Raw genomic sequence first — 20,243 nt, 5'->3', positions numbered from 1 at the left:
TGTTTATTTCATGCATTGCTATTGATACCTTTTCATACCTAGCAACATTTAACATTTGTAATCATGTGTCTTTTATTCTAACCTAGGTTTTGTATTTCTTTGTCTATCAATCTTGTAGGGAGCGTGATGAGTTACTGGTGGCTCTACGCTCTGTGCGAGCCAGTCAGCAGGAGGCTCAACAGAGGGAGTGGTCAGCGTGTCTCCAGGTCAAACAGGCTGTGGAGATGGCGGAAGAAGCAAATCTATACAAAGCTAGGGTCAGAAAAACATCTAAACCTCCAGCTAAAAGATTCCTAAGTTCTAACTTGTTGTTTCCTCTTCCTACTGCGGCTGGTTACCCCTTCTAAATCTTCTATTTCATTTCTATGCATGCAGGCGGAGGTGCAGTGTGAGCAGTTGTCCAGGGAGCTGGTTCGACAGAGGGAGCAGCTAGAACGAGAAGCTCAGGTCCTTCAGGAGAGATTGTCTGAGGCCAGAGAGGAGGGCCGAGCTGAAGCCCGCAAACAAAAAGAGGAGCTGGCACAGGCTGTAAATCTTTCTTTATAGAGAATCATTGTATATGTATGTAATTCTGTCCAGCATATCTTTTTGCTTTGAAGTACTGAACTATACTTGAATAAATAAAAAAATCCTATTTTTATGATTTTTATTGACTAGAGGTAAATCGATAATTTTTTTTGGCGAAAGTATAAATTATTCTCTATTTGACTGAAATGAAACTCTTGTGTGTGTGTGTGTGTGTGTGTGTGTGTGTGTGTGTGTGTGTGTGTGTGTGTGTGTGTGTGTGTGTGTGTGTGTGTGTGTGTGTGTGTGTGTGTGTGTGTGTGTGTGTGTGTGTGTGTGTGTGTGTGTGTGTGTGTGTGTGTGTGTGTGTGTGTGTGTGTGTGTGTGTGTGTGTGTGTGTGTGTGTGTCCGTGCGTGCCTGTCCGTGTATCAGGTGTCCAGCCTCTCCCAGTGTGTTGCTGAGTTGGAAGGGCAGCTAGACAGAGCTCACAGAGACAACAGCTCACTGACCAATCAGCTGGAAGAAACTCTCCGCCAACTAACCAATCAGGAACAAGATAATACTAAGGTACACTGTGCGTTTTGTATGAAAACATAAAGTAGAAATGCAGAAAAAGCAAGCATGTAAAGCAGATGACCAACTTTGAGGGGATAGAGGTGAAGAGCACTCCTAATACACAGAAGCCATCTGTATTGTCTAATTGTAAGGCTTTTATAAATCCACTGGATGGCAGCAAAGGTTTATCTATTTCATCATTTTAGTTTTGGTTGTTGAAAGGGTAAATTCAACATGACTCCAAGAATATGTTTAAGATAAGGTAAATAACCAAGCTGCATGTCAAGTATTTCAGGTTTTAATTTTGTAAACAGAAGTAGGTGTATGGGAATACATTCATGCAAATGGTCGCAAAGCAGTGACATATTGCATAGTGGATGGCAAGGATTTACATACTCTGTTGAGTGACTGAATACATGATTCAAAAGGAAATACCCTCCAAGATAATGATATTTTAAGATGATAAAATAAAGACAAATGATGAAGGAATAGGCAGGAAGTAATATTTGTTGATCGTAGGACTGGCTGTTTTTAATCAGTCGTTATCTCTAGGTCTGTGTGGATCTTCGATATCAGCTTAGCCAGGCCCAACTGAAGAAGGAGGAGGCAGAGAGAGAGCTCCGAGAGCTCAACACCAAGACCGGCAGAAATATGGAAAAGGCTATGCAGGTACGTCTGCAATCCACCCGTGGATTAGTTGACTTATATTAGATGTATTCGATTATTTCAGGAGTTTTTAAATCAGCCAATGAGTAGTTAGCTGAGTCGATAATTAAAAGTCTGCATTTTTTATGCATAAGTAACAAGATCAAGAACCCTCAATTATTCATATCTAAACTCCCAAATCATTTCAACAACCATCAGTTTTCCAGACTGTCCAGTGGAAATATTGACTAATGAGAGAGAAGCCCTGGGGCCTATTGCATAAAAGTGGAATAAAGATATCCGGGATGATTGATAAAGCCAGCCTTGACGAAGTCTAGCCTGGGCACTTTGGATCAGTCAGTTGCATAAACGCCAATCCAGGATCAAAAGGGCCCGCTTTGTCAAGCCAGGTGTAAGTAATTCTGTTAAGTGCCAGCCCACAGCTTTCAGAAGTAGACCCAGAGATCGAACACAGATTTACTGACGTAAAAATGGAAAAGAAGGCCCATTTTCCCACAATGCCTTGCTAGTTTAAACCATAAATCAGGGGGCAGTTCATTTCATACAGCAGATGTATTCTCTGCCGACTGATATTGGTGTCCCTGCATTGTTTTATGATAAAATAGTTGACAGTGAGCAGTCTGCAGGTGCATCTAAATACTTAATATCATGGAAAGTCCATTCAAAAAGTGAAACTTTCATAGATTCATTACACAAAGTGAAATATGTCAGGCCTTTTTTTTTGGATGATTAATTGATCACGGAATAAAAAATCCAGTATCTCAAAATATTAGAATATTACATACAACCAATCAGAAAAATTATTTATAATACAGAAATGTCGACCTTCTGAAAAGTATGTTTATACTAGATTAATTTCACTTCATGTGTAATGAATTTATAGAATATATTTAAGTTTAAGTTTTTGAATTAAATTACAGAAAAAAGGAATTTTTCATTGATATTTAATTTTATTTTAGATGCACCTCGATATAGTTATAAGTACAAAGTGAATTTATTTGACCCACATATGCAACGTCATCTGCCATCGATAATCAGTTGTATAAATATAGCCTGCAATATGAACAGACTATCACATAAATTATTATAATTTATATCATTGCATCTTAATCTAATTATAATTAAGTTAATTATAAATGGTTCAGGTTAAATAAATAAAAAAGAAGAACTATTTAACTAAATGACAATGCAGTCTTTTATGTGGTACCTTAAAACAGGCTAATGAAAATAAAGCAGTACACAGAAGATCATGGAATAACTGTTAAACACCTTGATTTCAGATCGGAGTGACAGCTGACTGAGCCAATCAGGCAACAGAATAAGTTTATCCTTTACGTTTAGCCTGGTCCCGACCAGGCTAAACGTAAAGGATAAATCTCCATGGTAACTTATGTCCCTCCGCTTTTATGCAACCGGATCAAGGCTAACGCAAGCCAGGATAACCGAAATATCCTAGGTTAATCCATTATCTTAGTTTTATGCAACAGGCCCCTGGTACACTTGGGGACTTGTCAATTTGAACATATGAATTGTTTGTAAATTGAGATGATCAAAAAAATGTTTGTCCAAGCTTTAAATGAGTTTTTTGTCATACTTTAACATTCTGTTTGTCTGAGGGCATAAGGTGGGTTGTTGTGAAAGATTTCCTCACCTCCTTCCATCTCTGCGGGACAGGAAGTGGAAAGGCTGAGCTCAGAGCTGGTTGGCTGTCGGCAGCATCTGGAGGCAGTCCAAAAGGACGGGAGCCAATGGCAGGCCGAAGCCCTGAGCCTAGCAGAACAGCTGGCAAATGCCCAGCGCCAACTGCACCTCACCAGGTAGTACCTAATCCTATTATACACACACACACACACACACACACACACACACACACACACACACACACACACACACACACACACACACACACACACACACACACACACACACACACACACACACACACACACACACACACACACACACACACACACACACACACACACACACACACACACTCTCCCCTCTGCCCAGCTCAGCCCAGTCTAGTCCAGTTCAGACCAGCACACCAACTGTACCGCACCAGGTAACGGCTAATCCTATTATACAAACCACACACACATAAACACACAAGCGCCGCTGTGCCATGGTCCTGGTACCAACTGGACCTCACCAGGTCACCTCTAATCCTGTTAAGCATGCCACCACACACACACACACACACACACACACACGCACACGCACACACACAGCCCACTCTGTGCCACCAGGCCAGTGCCCAGCAACAGCTCCAGCAGAGCAAAAATGGCGCCAGAGCATTTCTTCTGTTCCTGGCACACACACACACACACACACACACACACACACACACACACACACACACACACACACACACACACACACACACACACACACACACACACACACACACACACATATATAGAGAAGTGCGGCTGATGGTCACTGGACAGCCTGGCCTCAGTGCCACCTGCCAATGCCCTGCACCCGTTCTCACAACAGGAGCTACCGGCTCCCTCCATCTTGTATCTTCCCTCTCTATCTATTCCTGCATCTTTCCATCCCATATATATCCCATGGATCCCCTAACCCTCTGCTGTTATTTAAACACCTATTTATTCCACCCATCCATACATGCTTCTTTCAACCTGCAGCTCCAGCTCTTCCCTGTCTTTCCTTGCCATCCAATACACTTTAAATGATTCATTTCTCTTTCAACATCCTTTCTTCCTAATTATTCTTATTTTCTGCATTCCACCTGCATTCTTCCTTTCTCTCTTCTTTCCCTCCTGTCATCCGCTGGCTGATGTTCCCTTCCACACCAGCCACTGCCAGGGCCATGCCAGCCCATGCCAGACGCCCAGGGCACTGTCTCACCCCCGTTGCCCAAAGTCGAGGTGTCTGAGATGGGCACAGATGTGGCGGTGGTGCCCTGTGGTGCTCAAGGCTGCGGGATGCAAGTTTGTGTTATCTTATGTGTGTGTGTGTGTATGCTTCTTTATTTTAGTTTATGTGCGTGTCAGCTTCTGTATTATTGTTTACGTGTGTGTCAGCTTGTTGGTATGCGTGTGCAGCTCCCGACTTGACCTGTGTTTAAGTGTGTTGGTCTGTCAGCTGGCCAGCGCTAACTCACTGGCTGCATGGAGGTCTGTCATGTGTTAAGGGGTGAGATAAGGTGTGTGTGTGTATATATTTTGCAGCCAGCTGTGGAGAATGACACGCATATTAATATGGCAACATGATGACTTTGACCTGTACTAGAGCAGCCGCTGGACTGAACCATTTTACCGCCATGTGTGCGGGTGTATTTGCATGAGAGAGTTTATAGTTTTATCTGTCCGCAGATGCATACTAGATGTTTGACAGCTGTTGACTTGGCTGAGCTTGTCGCCATTCAAATTCAATTTTGGCCATTAGTTAAAGCCACTTTTGAAACTGATTTAATATGGGTATTTCTTTTCTTTCAGTAGTGCATGGGAATCACATTTAATGTTTAAAGCAAGAGTTTTTAGCAATCAGTATTGTCATCAGGAGGACACAACAGTTAACATATCCAAAGTGATACATAACAAAAAGATGATGAGGGTTAATGGCATGTTGATAAACAGGAACAGCTTGTAGGGACCTTCATGTCTGTGCCCAAAGCATTGTCACATGACAGAAGATCAAAAAAGTAGTTTGCAGACCTACATTTCTTATGGAGCTAACCATGCTTATAGCTTTGGTTTTAATCTATTACACAAACCCACAATACACATTTTTAATGTATTTCCAAGTGAAAATGTTCTAAATGTTCTGAAGAAAATGTATACCATCAGTACTGGTGAAGGAAAATTATATTTGATCATACTCTGTCGAGACTTTAACAAAAAAAAACACAAATTTGATTTATGTCGTCAGCACATGCTGATCAGATGTTGGAGTACAAAACGAATGTGTTAAACTATTTGCCCGATCCAGACCAATATGTGGACAATCTGACAAGCACCTCGGTTGAAGCATACTTACGCCTTCAGATATATAAAATACATACAAATCAGTATAACTAATTAGCATAGCTAAAGGTCATCAATGTGTCAATTTTAATGTTATGTTTATTATTAAAAATATTTTTTTTTGTTATTTTTTGGGGCACTTCTTTTGTTGCCTTTTTACACAATACACAAACACAGGAACTCTGGAGCAAGAGGTGTACTGAGGAAACACAGGAGAATTCAGTTTATAATATTATCTCTTACATTTAAGCTGTCCAGCAGAAGCCCATAAAGTATTTCTATTCATCCATTGATCATTGTCACAGTTTTTAAAACTGGGAAACAGAGTAGAAAGCAAGCATCAACACACACACACACACACACACACACACACACACACACACACACACACACACACACACACACACACACACACACACACACACATATATATACAGTATATAATGATTCTTGAGAACCGGGACAAAAGGCCGTCTTCCATATGTAACTGCTGTTATCTTAATTTAATTTTTTTTTATTGCAGATGTTATTAGGGATTAAGAATAGTATGTCTGGAGCACAATTATCCCCTTAAATTTAATTTTATCATTATTATGTCAAATATATGACACTTGTTATCTTCTCACGACGTCCAAAACAGTGTGTCCACAGAGAGGGTTTCAATCTTTCATATGCAATAAAAACAAAAAAATGTACTTCAATGATTAAAAAGTGCTTTTTTTCATCAAAAGCAACACTTAATAATCTCTCATATCAATAAAACTGTTTTTCTTCAACACATTCATGTTTGGTGGTGGGACACTTTTTGTCACCACCGTCAGACAATTCATTCAAATGTAATACAATCAGCCAAAATAAGGGGCAGCTGTCACGGCCTCCACACACATCTTACCTCTACTGAGCGTCTACTGCGCGTCTGCGTCAGACTTTTTGTCACTGACCGTGTAATCAACCTAGAGCGGACACACATCCAACCTGTGCCGCACTGCAGACACCCGTCAGAGGCACGTCTGCAGCGACGCTCCCCTTTACCTCAGGAGGCTCGCCTATTTTTTTCTCGGGTCTCTCTGCTTTAACTGATAGAGAAATACTCTGCTGAGAGTCATTTTGACATCATACCGGCAGCTTTCGCTGTAGTTTCACCATTTCCTGGTGTGTCCCATTCAAAATAAAACTTCCAACAAGCGAAAATGTGGGGAAAAAAAAGGCAATGGGGCGCACAGATTACTGTCCAGACTCAATATAAATCATATGCATCATAAATTACATGAAAGAACTTCATTTTTAATGGGAATTATCTATGAAAACTCTATATAGAAAGATAGGGCTTTTAGAAGCAGCGCTGCAGCAACGTTCCAGGTGTGGCCAAGAAAAGTGCGAGAGACGCAGCAGTAAGGTAAGGCGACACGCTCCAGAGGTAGACGCAGGATGTGTGTGGAGGCCGTCAGCCTGTCACTATGAAGGACCTCTTGTCACATTCTACCTCTGCAGAGCACATTAGAGTCAGACAGGCTCTGATAAGTGTTGTAGTTTGAGAATATTTTACATTCCAAATCTTGAAAGTCCTGCGTCACAACCATGATACGTCAACACCGACTTACAATTTCTGAAGAAGTTCTATGAAATGTTTCGATCATTTTATTTTCCTTAAGTAGTTCATACTAGCACCTATCATCAACAGAAAAACCAAATGGCTACTAGAAAAACTCAATTTGTTCTGTTTAAGAAATGATAAATATGTCAACACCGTCAGATGTCAAAAAAAATTATATTCATATACATTTTGAAAATATTTTTTGTGGCCTCTGTCAGTCTTGGTGAATATTTGTGTGATCACTATACATCTCATGGGTCTAGCATAAATTGAGGGGAAATTAATTTGTGTTTTTTGGTGTCTGACGGTGTTGACGCAAAATAAGGAATGGCAAGCTAAAAACCCATTTTGATAAGGAATGGCAAGGTAAAAAGCCCATTTTGATACAAAGGACAAAAGCTGGGAGGTTGTGTCAAAGCTTAGCTCAGTAGCTTAGTATACGTTGGATACATACATGTCATTTAATTTGCCTAAACATAGGGTTTTTTTTTTCAACTTTGCACCCTGTTTTGTCCCACTTCTCAAGAATCACTGATATATGTATATGCACACACACATCCACATGTCACGCACACCTGCTGAGATTTGGTCCCCGGCTTTTGTTTATCCTCAGGCCAGTACGCCCCCCCCCCCCATTTTCATTCTTGTCATGTTGTTCTTATGCTTTTTTTTCTCATGCTGTCCCAAACTAAACAAATAAACCAAGCAGTTGTTTACCTCTCTCTCTCTCTCTCTCTCTCTCTCTCTCTCTCTCTATAGCTCTGTCTATCTCTGGGCCTTCTGGGGTTATGCATAACTACGCGAGATCCATTTGTAGTCAGGCTTCTGTTTGCCCTCTCTTGTTGTTCACTACAGAGGCATGCATGAGTCTTTTGTAGCTGTAGGTGGCTGGTTTCTGTTACTGTGTTTATGTGCATTGTAAGAGGGTAAGAGCACAGCAGCGAGGCTGGGAGGCATTCGTATGACTGGCCTTGGAACACAGCTCTTTGATTCTCTCTCTGCAGCTTGCTCGCTCCCCTCTTTCATTCTGTCCTCCTCTCATGGCCCAAATGATTACAGCCTGCCTTCAAACATGAGCCATGAAGCACAGACATCCTCTGTTTGATTTCTGATAGCCCTACCTTCCTTTCTGATAAACACTTACTTATGCACACTTATATACACTCTCACACACACACACACACACACGCACACGCACACACACGCACATGCACACGCACACACACACACACACACACACACACACACACACACACACACACACACACACACACACACACACACACACACACACACACACACACACACACACACACACACACCATACTTATATTTGTTTGTCCAACTGCAGGCCTGCAAATATGCACACTGATTCGCACATCAGCCGATTCCACATGCCTATACACACGGCCACCAACACACACACACACACACACACACACACACACACACACACACACACACACACACACACACACACACACACACACACACACACACACACACAGATGCATGCACGCATCCTTTGGGTCCCATGGCGGCTGGTGCGCTGCGCTGCGCTCCAGGATTGGATCATCAGCCAGCTGTGAGTTGGACAGCCCAGGATCTGTCCTAATCCCCGCCACTCTGTTCACATCGCCTCACATACACACAAACACTCCAGTCCCGGCCCCAGCCCAGCAGAGGGCTTACCAAGTTTGTTTTGTTTGTTTGCTCCTGTCTTCACTTTCTTCACTTTCTTTCTTTTCTTCCTTCCTTGTCTCGATCCGGCCTTATTTCTCCCTGTGTTGTGATCACAGATCCCGGAAGGCCGCAGTGAAAACTGCCCAGCATAACTTCTGTTTCAACAAATGCCAGATAGGCGTGAATGTGTAGATGTGTGTGTTTTGCATGCGTAAAGTGTTCCCATGGATAGTTGGGACCTTTCGTGCCTGCTTTGTGGTTTGGACGAGTTGAATGTCTGCGAGTCCCCAAATCTGGTTATCCCCATGAAATCAAGAATCCATGTTCATGAGGGTGCTTGTTCAGAGCTGTAGATGGACATGGAGCTGAAAACGCAATAAGTTGACTTCCTGTCACTTTCTCAGCTACAACTTCTACTATGGATTCGTTGGTCTGGAAATGTCCAAACATAACATGTTCATAAAATATGATGTGTGACTGTCATGAACACATGTAGCAGAGCTTTCAGCTAAATTACATCCTGGCAGTCGATAGGATCATAAGGCTTGTTCTCAGCAAGTAAGACAGCTGTTGAACTTGATACTATATATTTTTGAAACACTTTGACATACCTATACGGGAAGAAGGAGTCTGGAGACTCATTCCCATACATCTTTTGACAGTTTTAGAAATTGTTGTTGATTAAGGGATATATAAAATGTATCAATATTGAGTAGTATAGTAATAATATAGTCTGTATACTAGACAGGTAAACAGGTAGACAGAGCTAGAAGGACAGACAGACAGATAGCGTGTCTGTGTTTTAAGGCCACCCTCTCCTTTCTGTGACCCTGAAATCACAAGATGGATACTGGAGAAGCAGAGAGATGAAAAAGCTCCAGACCAACCGCTGTGACTCTCATACGCAAAGTTTCCCAAACTCTATTAAACCTGTCACGCTGCTGCTCTCTGTCTGTACCTCTACCTGGTTCCCTCTTTCCCCCCTCCCCTCAGTTGTAGATCGTGATAGCAAGGTCTGGGAAGGCGGCGTACAGGCCTGTGTCTGTGTGTGAGGGCGGAGAAGTGTAAATGAGGAAGGTGAGGCAGCAGATGCCGCGTCCCGCCAGAGGCTCACTTTGAGCGGGGAGTGAAATCTGGGCGCGACAAAACTGCTGCAAACCAACTCGGCGGGAGGCCCTTGTCCAATCACGGCCCGGAATAAAAGGGCCGGGGCACCACGCGGGCTGCAGTCGCTCAGGAGAGGTGGGGGCCATAATGAACCTTCAAGCGCTGCCAGCAAGTGTCTCACACACACACACGCACACACGCACGCACACACGCACACACACACACACACACACACACACACACACACACACACACACACACACACACACACACACAGCATCTTCCATTCTACCTGCTCTACAAGCTCTACAGCGACTGTGCTTGACTTTCTGTATGTGCGTTAACACATGCATGAAATATCTTTGGTTGGAGATGTGTGTTGACTCGTCTGTGAGCGTGCAATAAACAAGTGTGTGCATGCCTTTGTGCAAATGTTAAGTGTTGATACCTTTAGGCTACACCTGTGTCTGTGAAGTTTGATGTGTGTGTGTGTTTGACAGCATCGGGGCAATGCCAGGTATGAGGCTTGCTGTGTGTTTTTTTGTGCGCTTGCCTGTGTGTTTGTGTGTGTGTGTGCTTGTCTGGTCGACAGCCATGTTGTTGGGTAGCAGATGGCACCATGGTTGGCAGGGGAGGGGCTGCTTAGCACAACTAATCAGACAGTTACGGATAGGGCAGCTGGGAGGGCCGTTGGCCAGCCGTGTGAGTGTGTGTGCGCGCGTGTGTGTGCACCACAGAGTGCCATGATGTTGACAGTGGTGGGCCCGTTGGCCCGGTGACGAGACCTTGCTGCGTTCTTCTCTCCTCGCTGTCGGAGTGCCCTCTCTGCCATCCTGCCTTCTCACCTCTCTTGCTCTATCTCTGTCTCTCTAACTCAATCTGTTGAGACCTACTGGGTCTTTTATCTTTCCTTCGCTTCTTTGATTCACTATTCCTCTTTTGTCTTTCTGTCACACTGTTTTACTCTCAGCTGCAGCTTTCTTTCTATGCATTTTTATTCTAATTTGTTCTTTGCTCATTCAAGTTTATGTGACACTAATTGCAACAGAATGTGTATTTTTATCAAGCTGGGAACCAACAAATGGATTTCCTTTTTAGTACCCAGCATTTTTTTTGTTGTTTCCATCCTTCTGCTTTTGATTGTTGTCTTCCACTTTCACCCTATCTCAGTGTGTCTTGTGTTACAGCATATCCACCTAGCATAAGACATCTGAAAGCTTAGATCTAGCAACATGCGGGGACTCTTGTTGCTCATATGTGGAGCTTCTATGTGAAGCTTCAGCACTAAGCATTGTAGTAGCACAAGTACCTTTTTACCAAGAAATCCACCATCGCTGAAAAAAGACCACCTCTCAAGACTGTCATGTTTAACTTGTTTCAGTTGTGAGTTCCAGGATAACATTTGGAATTGTTTTTTTTTAATCAGGACGAGATGTAGGTTTAAATCAAAGGATAGATGGCTCTTCACTTTTTTCTGTTCATATTCTATTTTTAGTGTTCTTTCCTCTCCGAGTAGTAGTGCACATTTCTTTATCTCAATACAGATCTTTCTATTCATCCATCCATCCAGGATTATTAGGCGGAACTGTAATCTGTCCATCCTGCGGGGCTGGGGATGGGGTAGAATAGACAGATCGTTGACTGCTAGAACCTCAGGCAAGATGGAGGCAAATCTGTCGGCTACAACTGTTGTCACCCCAGCCAAGTGTGCCCTGGGACACTGGCCTACATACACACACTACTGCTGGAGGACAGAGAACCAAAGGGAGAGCACCAGCCAGCCCTCTGCCATCCATCCCCTCTTCACCTCATTCCATGCTCATTTTTTATTGCCTCTCATACACTATCAATATAAAACCATCACTTCAAACTATCTATATATCTGATGTTTTTTTTAGAATACACATGAACATTTTTAGAAAATACCTTAGTGTTTGCTGAAAGGGTTTAGTGAACATTTTTAACTTCAGAGGACTGCACTGCTTGATACTTGTTGTGAGTGCAGTGTATATGGAGCCTCAATGAATCTCTGTGTGCGTGTTTCAGTCAGTCAGTCATCTGATCAACTTTGTGGCTTCACACACCCCTGCTGTGAAGGTGGTGGCACAATCGGTGACTCTACACTGTGCCAACTGCCCAACAGGCACAGCTTTTATCCAACATGATAGGACCTCAATTCTCTCTTTTAACCTTATTGATCTGTCCTTTTTGTCTTTTCATCCTCTTTATTTTTACCTTTCATAGCTGCTCTTTGTACTCTTTTTTTCTCTTGCCTACAGTCTACCCTGTTTCATCTGTTGCCCCTTTGTGCACACACCAGTGCCAATCAGTGCCTGGTAGGTAGCAGGGCAGTGCCCCCATCATCAGCATATCGTGTCGGGAGATGTGTCACAAAGACACCATCATAGATAGAAGGGAGGAGGATGAGATGGGTTTAACGCAGCAGCATGGTGGAGATATCCTGGAAGATACAGATAGAGGAATACTGGAGGGGGAGCCAGTGGCAATTATTCAAGGAGTGTGTTGTATATTTGGACAAGAAAGTAGGGTAATGACTGGAACTCATCTACCGGCACTGGATGTGAGACCATTCCAATGTTATTAAAATATTGTTTTATTTGAAATCCACCAATGCTGATCCATTGGGCCAAGTTACATTGCGGTTGTGTTGCATATACGAGCACTTGAAGGAAACTTTTGTCTGCAATTATTCATTGTTTTAGAGAAGTGTTTTAATGGCTGGCATAAACTGTAGATGTATTCTCATATAATGCATCGAAATAATGAGTTTATGTTGATTTGGTTTTATGAATGTATATGAGGTTGTGATTTTTTTACTTTAAAAAAGTCTGTTGCTGCATTGCTTCTTGCAGTCTTTGTTTATATTATTGGACATGGTGTAATGCCAAAGCTATATTTAAGGATAATGTTGCTCCTCGTTCCACACAAAGAGCTGTATGAACCCAGTTGAAAGAAATATTGACACAACCATGACACTGTTTAGAGCGGGCTGTTAGGAAGGAGATACAAGTAGATGATGCACAGACAAATAACACTGGAGAAGTTTAAAACATAGCCAGAAGTGGATCTGATATAATGAGAGAGAGAGAGAGAGAGAGTTTCCCCAAGCTTGTAACTAGATGTGAGGGGTAAAGGACAATTACACAACATCAGGTATGTCTCAGGTGTCAAGTGAATTCCAACGCAAGTGGATTGTGCTCCCACCATGAGAAAACACTCCATGTGGTAAAAGACTTCTCACTTTTTTTTCTCTCATCTGAATTTTTTTTTGTCTTCTAGGAAAAACATGATGAGCATTGCGTGGAGGTTAAACTATTTAACATAAATTAGAAATGTACTCCTTCCTGTTATTCGGTTATTCCATTCCATCCCCAAACCTACTTTTAAGGCAAATATATATATCACATATTATACTAAAACATTCATATCGCATGTATTAAACACATTATCAGATGGCTAATGAGAAGTAACTGGAAGCTGGTATCCTGATGGAAATAATTAATTTCAAGCAATAATTTACCTTCCCAGCTGAAGTTGATTCGACCCCCTGCCCTGCCACATATGCTACCCGCAACTATTTCTGTGGGGCACAGATTTGACACTTACGTTGGGTCCTGGGTTTCTGGATTGGGTCAGACTCGGAGCATATTGTACGTATGGTGTGTGTTTATTTTTAAAAATCACAGATGCCTGCGCTGCCAGTTCGCTCTTCCTGTGTTAAGACCATCAGTCATCTGTGCCAATTAGGAGTTTAAACTTCTCTCGCTCTGTTTAGTGAGCAGATAGATGACAGAGGCCAATCAGCAGATAATTATTTCAGTCTATAGCTGAGTTCCTCTCTGAGGGAATGTGTGCTGTAACAGTAAATGTTTATTTTTTCTGGGAGGGGTTGTGTATTTGTAGATGTCTGTGTTGTACATGCATGTATTTATTCATAGGCTTGAGAGAGGGAGAGACAGCTTTGAAGATGTGCATATTTCAATGGAGTTATTGTCCATACTTGTGCACATGTTTGTATTGGAGAGGGAGGGCAAATTATATAATCTTTTTTTTTTGCAAATATTTTGCTATTTGGTCACAATTTGGTCATCACTGACCTTGGTGGCAGGTGGGGGGCTTGAGCCCTCCTTGAAGAAGAAAAGAGGCTTGGGCCGCCCGCTGTAAACAAAGTTGACTTGCCGACAGATGGATTGAATGACAGAGACGCTAACTGAGCCAGGAACGGGCCTGGCAGCATCGCACTGTGCAGTGAGAGAGGGAGGAAGAGAGAGAGAGAGATAAAGGGGGGCGGGGATGGTAGAGAGAAGAGGTGGCCAACAGGAGAGGAGGTGTGAACAGGTGCAGGGCCGCTGAAGGAAGAACCAGCAGATGGAGAGAGACACAGCCAGTTTAGTTACAGGAAAAGGGTGGGAGGCAAAAGAGGAGGGGAGCAGGGAGAGATGGAACCAGCAGAAAAAAGGACCAGAGCAGAGACTGTAACATTCTGGACGGATGGATGGATAGACTGATAGAAAGATGGCCTGGGAAATAACTAGGGCCTCTGTGTCTGATGTGTTTGTTTCCCAAAGTAGATGAGGGACATGAAGGGGAGGGGGTCAGGAAAAGAGTGGATGCATAATGATTCACTTACATCACCCCGAGGTTTAATAAAAATGTGCTAAAACACACTGAGGTGGGTGTGAGAGAAAATGTTGACACCGTGTGCGGTCTGCAACACGAAACCATTCAGATGTTTATTGTAGGCAGCATCATCGATACACAGCGCAGCAAAGGTTCAATATGTCACTTTATCTTCTCTGCTGTGTGCACTCATCCTTTGTTGGCAGTTCCAGTTTGATCGGTCTAAAAAAGGCCTTTATCTCACTCAATGTCTCTGAATCGCACACATGAACAAACGCACTCACACATAAAGTGGAAATCATCTTTGTAATTGTGCCTATCAAACGGTTGAATATTAATGTAGTCTGATTGATGCAGTCTATCCAAAATAGCTGTGGATATACTGGAATTCCTCCACACAAATGAATCAACACGACTCTCACCATTTTGAGATGTTGAAATACGAGCAAAAGGTTGATCAGATATATATTTCTTTTTATAGATAATGTTAATTAGATCCTTACAAGCAGCCTGAGATATGACATGTCAGATTGTATACATCTGAAATGATCATTTTAACATTTAAGCATCATTTAAAAATAATATTTGGTGCATTGATATTAAGTTGTATTGTAACATTGACATTAGTATAGCTATTACAGATGGTCCTTTGTGAAATAGTATTTGTCATCCTATTGATTCTCTATGCCTCCTCAACAACTCTTAGCCGGGATCATCAATGTCTTGCAACAACCAGTCGAAACAAAGCTCTTGTGTTTGCATGTTTGTGCTATAGGTTGTTCACAGTCTGTTCACCTGTATGTTAATTTCACACCTGTTGTTTTACACTAGAACATTAAGGAAGATCTTTATGAATATGCATTCATATTCATATATCTAGAATTAGTTTTGAGTAGTTTTCCATAAGGTTTTTTTACGTTTTATGATTTAGATAGAGTAATATTTCTTTAACAGGATTCTTCCAAAAGTCAACTCGAGTTTGAAAAGAACTTCATCAATTATGTTAATGTTTTTTTAATGTTAATTTTTTGAATTATGAAAATGTGTATTTGTATTTGTGTACATGTACATGTTGTAGTCCTTATTGTTTGAGTGTGTGTGCTCATACAGTTAAAAACATCAGATTGTGTGTATGTATCAGGTAATACTGTGGTAGAGCATAGTCTCTTTTACTTAAATCCAAACAGCGGTCAGTGGTCTCTGGCGTTGGCGAATGTCTCCAAATCCTCCAAGTCCACCGTCTGACTCCAATTTGTGCTGGTTCTCTGATAAACCGCGGCATTTGGTGCTTCTGGCGTGGGATGCCGGCTGCACCATGGGGTGCTGCAAACTCCGTGCTTGGTCAGGCCCTGGCACCCCACATCTAATGGGCAACAGCTTGAATAGTGCCCACTTAGGCAGGCCGTGCAGACTGAGCCCCCTCCTCTTCCTCGCCGCTCCAGCCAGCCACCGCCTCTGCCACCCCCCACTTACCCAGCAGCCACTGTACCTGGCCACAGCCCCAGAGCCATTCCAGCCTACCTAAGGCCCCTGGCCCACGCAGCTCTGGCCATACTTACCAAGCTGTCCGAACGTGCATCAGGCCAGGCATATACAAACAGGCCCAGCTATCGGCTAACTGAACATTCAGTCTATTGCCTCCTAGGCCCAAACAAGAGTTCCTGCCACAGGCAGCAACCCAGGGCCCATTCACCAATTAGCTGGAAGGCAGATTATTTTCCAGGGAGAATTATCCAGCTCCAGCCCCACATACTCTGCCTCTGCTCTGCCCGTCGCTCTTAACACTTGCTCCAGGGCTTGGCTCTCCGCTGACATTTCTCCTTTACTTTCTCTTTTTTATGCTTTAATTTGACATTGCTCATCAGCAGCCATTTTGTGAAGCATTTACAAGTAAACATGTTGCATTTGATTGGGTATACGAAATGGCGCAGGGGAAAGAACCACATAACTTGGCCTGATTTTCCAGCTTTTGATTTGATGCTCGATGAGGCTTTCGGGCCCTTGCCATGGGGATTTGAACCCTCAGGCCACACAAAACAGTAACTCTCCTCAATGGAGGCCCTGAGTCTGTTCTGTTCTGTCGAGTTAAACTTTATTAGGTTGTACTTGAAAAGTTTTGTTTGAGTAGATGAGCAGGACCCAACAGATGCCAAATGTGTAGCTCTCTGTGTTTTTGCTTTTGTATGTTCTGTTTTTCATTGCTCTCCTCTTCCTCACCAACACTCTATTGCTGACTGCTGGAACTTTCTGGCGGTCTCTCTGATGCTAATTGGTGGGTAAACAGGTCTGGTGTGAGTCCCCCCCCTCAATTGCACACAAGCACACACACATAGACATACACAAATATAAACGGCCCCCTGGAACCTCTTGCAGGACCAAATGGCTGGCAACGCCTGCTCGCCATCTCCCGCTGAGCCCTGGTGTGCGCTTTGGTGGCTCAGGCTGCTGTTCAAGCCCAGCGGGGGTTCATTCGCTTACACACACACACACACAAACACACTCATATACACACACACACACACACACACACTCATATACGTACACACACAGTCTCCTTGTGTCTCCTGCACACCCGCCACCCGCTTTCACACCCCAGACAGCAGGACAGCAGGAGAACACACACACACACACACTAAGGAACAGACAGACGCGGTCACTTTAGAGATGCAGGCCAAGCGCTGTAGGGGAGAAAAGTTTTCACTTAAACTGGAGAATTCTCTCTTCATTAGCGCTTTTGGACTTCAGAGTTCTGTTTATTTGTTCGTTTTTTCATGTCTTTGTTGTCTTTCTTTTCTCTCTGTCTTTGTCCCTTCCTCTGTTGTTTGGATATATTTGGACTTCGCTGAGTCAGAAAGTCTGGCTCAAACACCAGGAAAATGCAGTATTGTTCAAAGCCAAAGTACTTTGCACCTTAGTTTGAATCTTACCTGCAGCACAGTTTTCAAATTGAGATTGAAATGTCGATTAAAGTGATTTGATTGGTACCAAGTGCGTCATGCTAGTCGGCATGCCTGTCCAGCTAGGCATAGTGTGCTACGTTTTCATGCAGTTATCTATCTATATTATTATAAATATATCCATAAGTCATATGTAGTCTATGTGCAATCCTATTGTAAAAGGGAGAAATGATATATCAACTGATGTTAAGTTGTTGTCACGTTATATGTTCTGGTCTAAACTGAATAATATTGATAGAAGTTGTACAGGAAATGCAAAGGACGACGTAAAGCTTGAACAAAGCAATATCACAAAGGAAATCAATATTTTCTTTCACATTCTCTTGCAGTCTCAGACCATCATCCCTGACTTTTGACCAATCAGAGGATTAAGCTTCTATTCTGGACCGGTCTGTAATGGACCCTTGTGCTTCTGCATGTGGAGTGTGTGTGTGTGCGTTTTGTTGACAGCTGCAGTATTACTCAGGGGTCTTCAAGCTGACAGTGGCCTGACACTTTTACCCCTATATCCCCTGAGTCTTCTCTGTCATTCTACTTTCTATCCTTTCTTCTATTCCCTTGTTTTACAGTGTGTGCTCTCCTCCTGCTTTTTGTCTCGCCTCTGTGTGTATCCATCAGTCTTTCTCTCCTACATTATTGATATCAAGTATGATGGACTTCTTTAGGAATGCATATGATCCTTTCTCATTTGTTCTCATCAAAACTTTTGGATTCCAGAAATAACTGTTTCAACTTCCACAAAAAAACTGATGACCTGAATTTGTATTTCACATCTACTTGAAAAATGCCCCTATGCTCTTGAATCACGCAATTTGCACATTGCATAAAGGAATTATTACATTTACTGATTTTCAAATGCATTATATTATTTTTTATATACTGTAATAATGTAAGCCGCAGGGCTTACATTAATTGACCTGTGTTTTAATTGCATAAACAACGTTGATCATTCCAAGGTATACGTTTTTATGTATTTGTTGTTTGTAAAAACATGCCAAGCCTGTATTTCTAGTCATGATCAGTTGAATAAACATCAAACTGGCAATGCACCAACAATTGAAATGGAAGAATGTATTACATATTTTAAGATAGAAGTTGTTTTCCGCAGGAAGTGTAAATGGTGTTCAGGCTCCACTTACAGAACATAATTTACCAGTCATCTAAAGCACAGATGAACATTTAAAGCTCCCATATTATACACTTTTCGGTTCTATTATACACCATATTATATGGTCTTAGTGGTCCCTAATACGTTTTTCTTTAATTGTTTGCTGAAAAAAACTTTCAGATAATTTATTGTACTATGCTGATGTTCAGCTAATCTCACAATGGCCTATTTTTTAAAAAAGAGTTGCAGGTCCCCTCGTAAATATACAATCTTTGAGCTCCCCCCGCCCCCTGTCCGGAAGCGAAGCCAGATACGCCTCGCCCTCTGTCTGTCAGGGCCGTGGACCAATAAGAAATAGGGGTGTGGGCTGCACAGTGGAAGCTTCTGGCTTTACGGTTTGTGAGGTCAGAAAAGGGGATAATTCTGACTGGAGTGTTTTTGGGGGGAGGGGTGGGGGTTTCAGAAAAGGGGAGAGTGAGAAAAGGAGAGATTGTTATTTTTTTTGATATTTTGGCAGTCTCTAGGCACACCGTGGACGCATGGATATGTTGGAACACATTTAAAAAGTGCATTTAGCATAATATGGGACCTTTAATGTGTGAGAATGAAAACTGGTGTTATACATATTGTGCATCTAATAAACACTGTGCTATTTTGAATTGTCACAGTTACATTTTTTCAGGCATATAACATGATATGCCAACACCATTAGACAATGTGGATGAAGTGAAATTGTGTTTAAATATTCCTGTAACATCCCTTCCCGTTGCCTTTAGACAGGACAGAGAGAGTGCAGAACGGGCTCACGGTGAGGAAATGGCATCTTTAACCCTTTCAGCGCGGGACCGGGAGAGAGAGCTGACTGTGCTGCTGGAGCAAACTGAGGCTCAACACCAGCAAAGAGGTCAGTGCTTCCACGCACAGCAGTGTGGGCTTGGCCAAAAACACTGTCCACTCCAAATATATTTCAACCGTTTTCAAGAAGATCAGTTCTTCTTCTACAAAATTTTTGAAAAAAAAAATTTGTATTGGAATCTCTCTCGGGTCGCCAATGGATGCAGTTGCATCATCTTTCAGTTGCACCATTTCTGTCGCAGTTCAGATGTTCACTAAAAAGTGTTTTGGAGCCATAGCCCGTTCAAACAGTCTGTCTCTCAGAAGTCACATTTAGAGTACAGACATAAGGTTGTAGTTGTCAAGATATTAAATATATATAAGATATTATATGTGTTTAATATTTGGTTGGTTAATTGAAAAATCTTTTAGAGATCATTAATGTTTAATATAACATTAGTCGAAGAAAACATTCTAGAATTTCTTCTCTGGGACATAAAGAAATAAGAAAAAGTGGTTCTGTACCAATAACTTATGAAATACATAATTAAAAAAATAAATGAATGTAAAGTGACCATAGGTATCTGCAGCAACATACATT

General features: G+C 42.2%; 1 protein-coding gene across 1 annotated transcript in view; it reads left to right on the top strand.

Annotated features, from left to right (window-relative positions):
* The window catches only part of sdccag8 (SHH signaling and ciliogenesis regulator sdccag8), a 42,008-nt gene that overhangs the window by 3,151 nt on the left and 18,614 nt on the right, over nucleotides 1–20,243 (top strand). Inside the window, exons 9-14 of the mRNA XM_080036290.1 lie at nucleotides 119–257; nucleotides 376–528; nucleotides 938–1,072; nucleotides 1,613–1,729; nucleotides 3,401–3,543; nucleotides 19,585–19,712. Coding sequence (XP_079892416.1) covers nucleotides 119–257; nucleotides 376–528; nucleotides 938–1,072; nucleotides 1,613–1,729; nucleotides 3,401–3,543; nucleotides 19,585–19,712 — 815 coding nt within the window. The remainder of the gene's footprint in view (nucleotides 1–118; nucleotides 258–375; nucleotides 529–937; nucleotides 1,073–1,612; nucleotides 1,730–3,400; nucleotides 3,544–19,584; nucleotides 19,713–20,243) is intronic.

This window comes from Ammodytes marinus (assembly GCF_949987685.1).
Source record: "Ammodytes marinus genome assembly, chromosome: 11".
NCBI classification, from domain to species: Eukaryota; Metazoa; Chordata; class Actinopteri; order Uranoscopiformes; family Ammodytidae; genus Ammodytes; species Ammodytes marinus.
The sequence above is the reverse complement of the archived record's forward strand: the minus strand, read 5'-3'. Positions and strand labels throughout refer to the sequence as shown.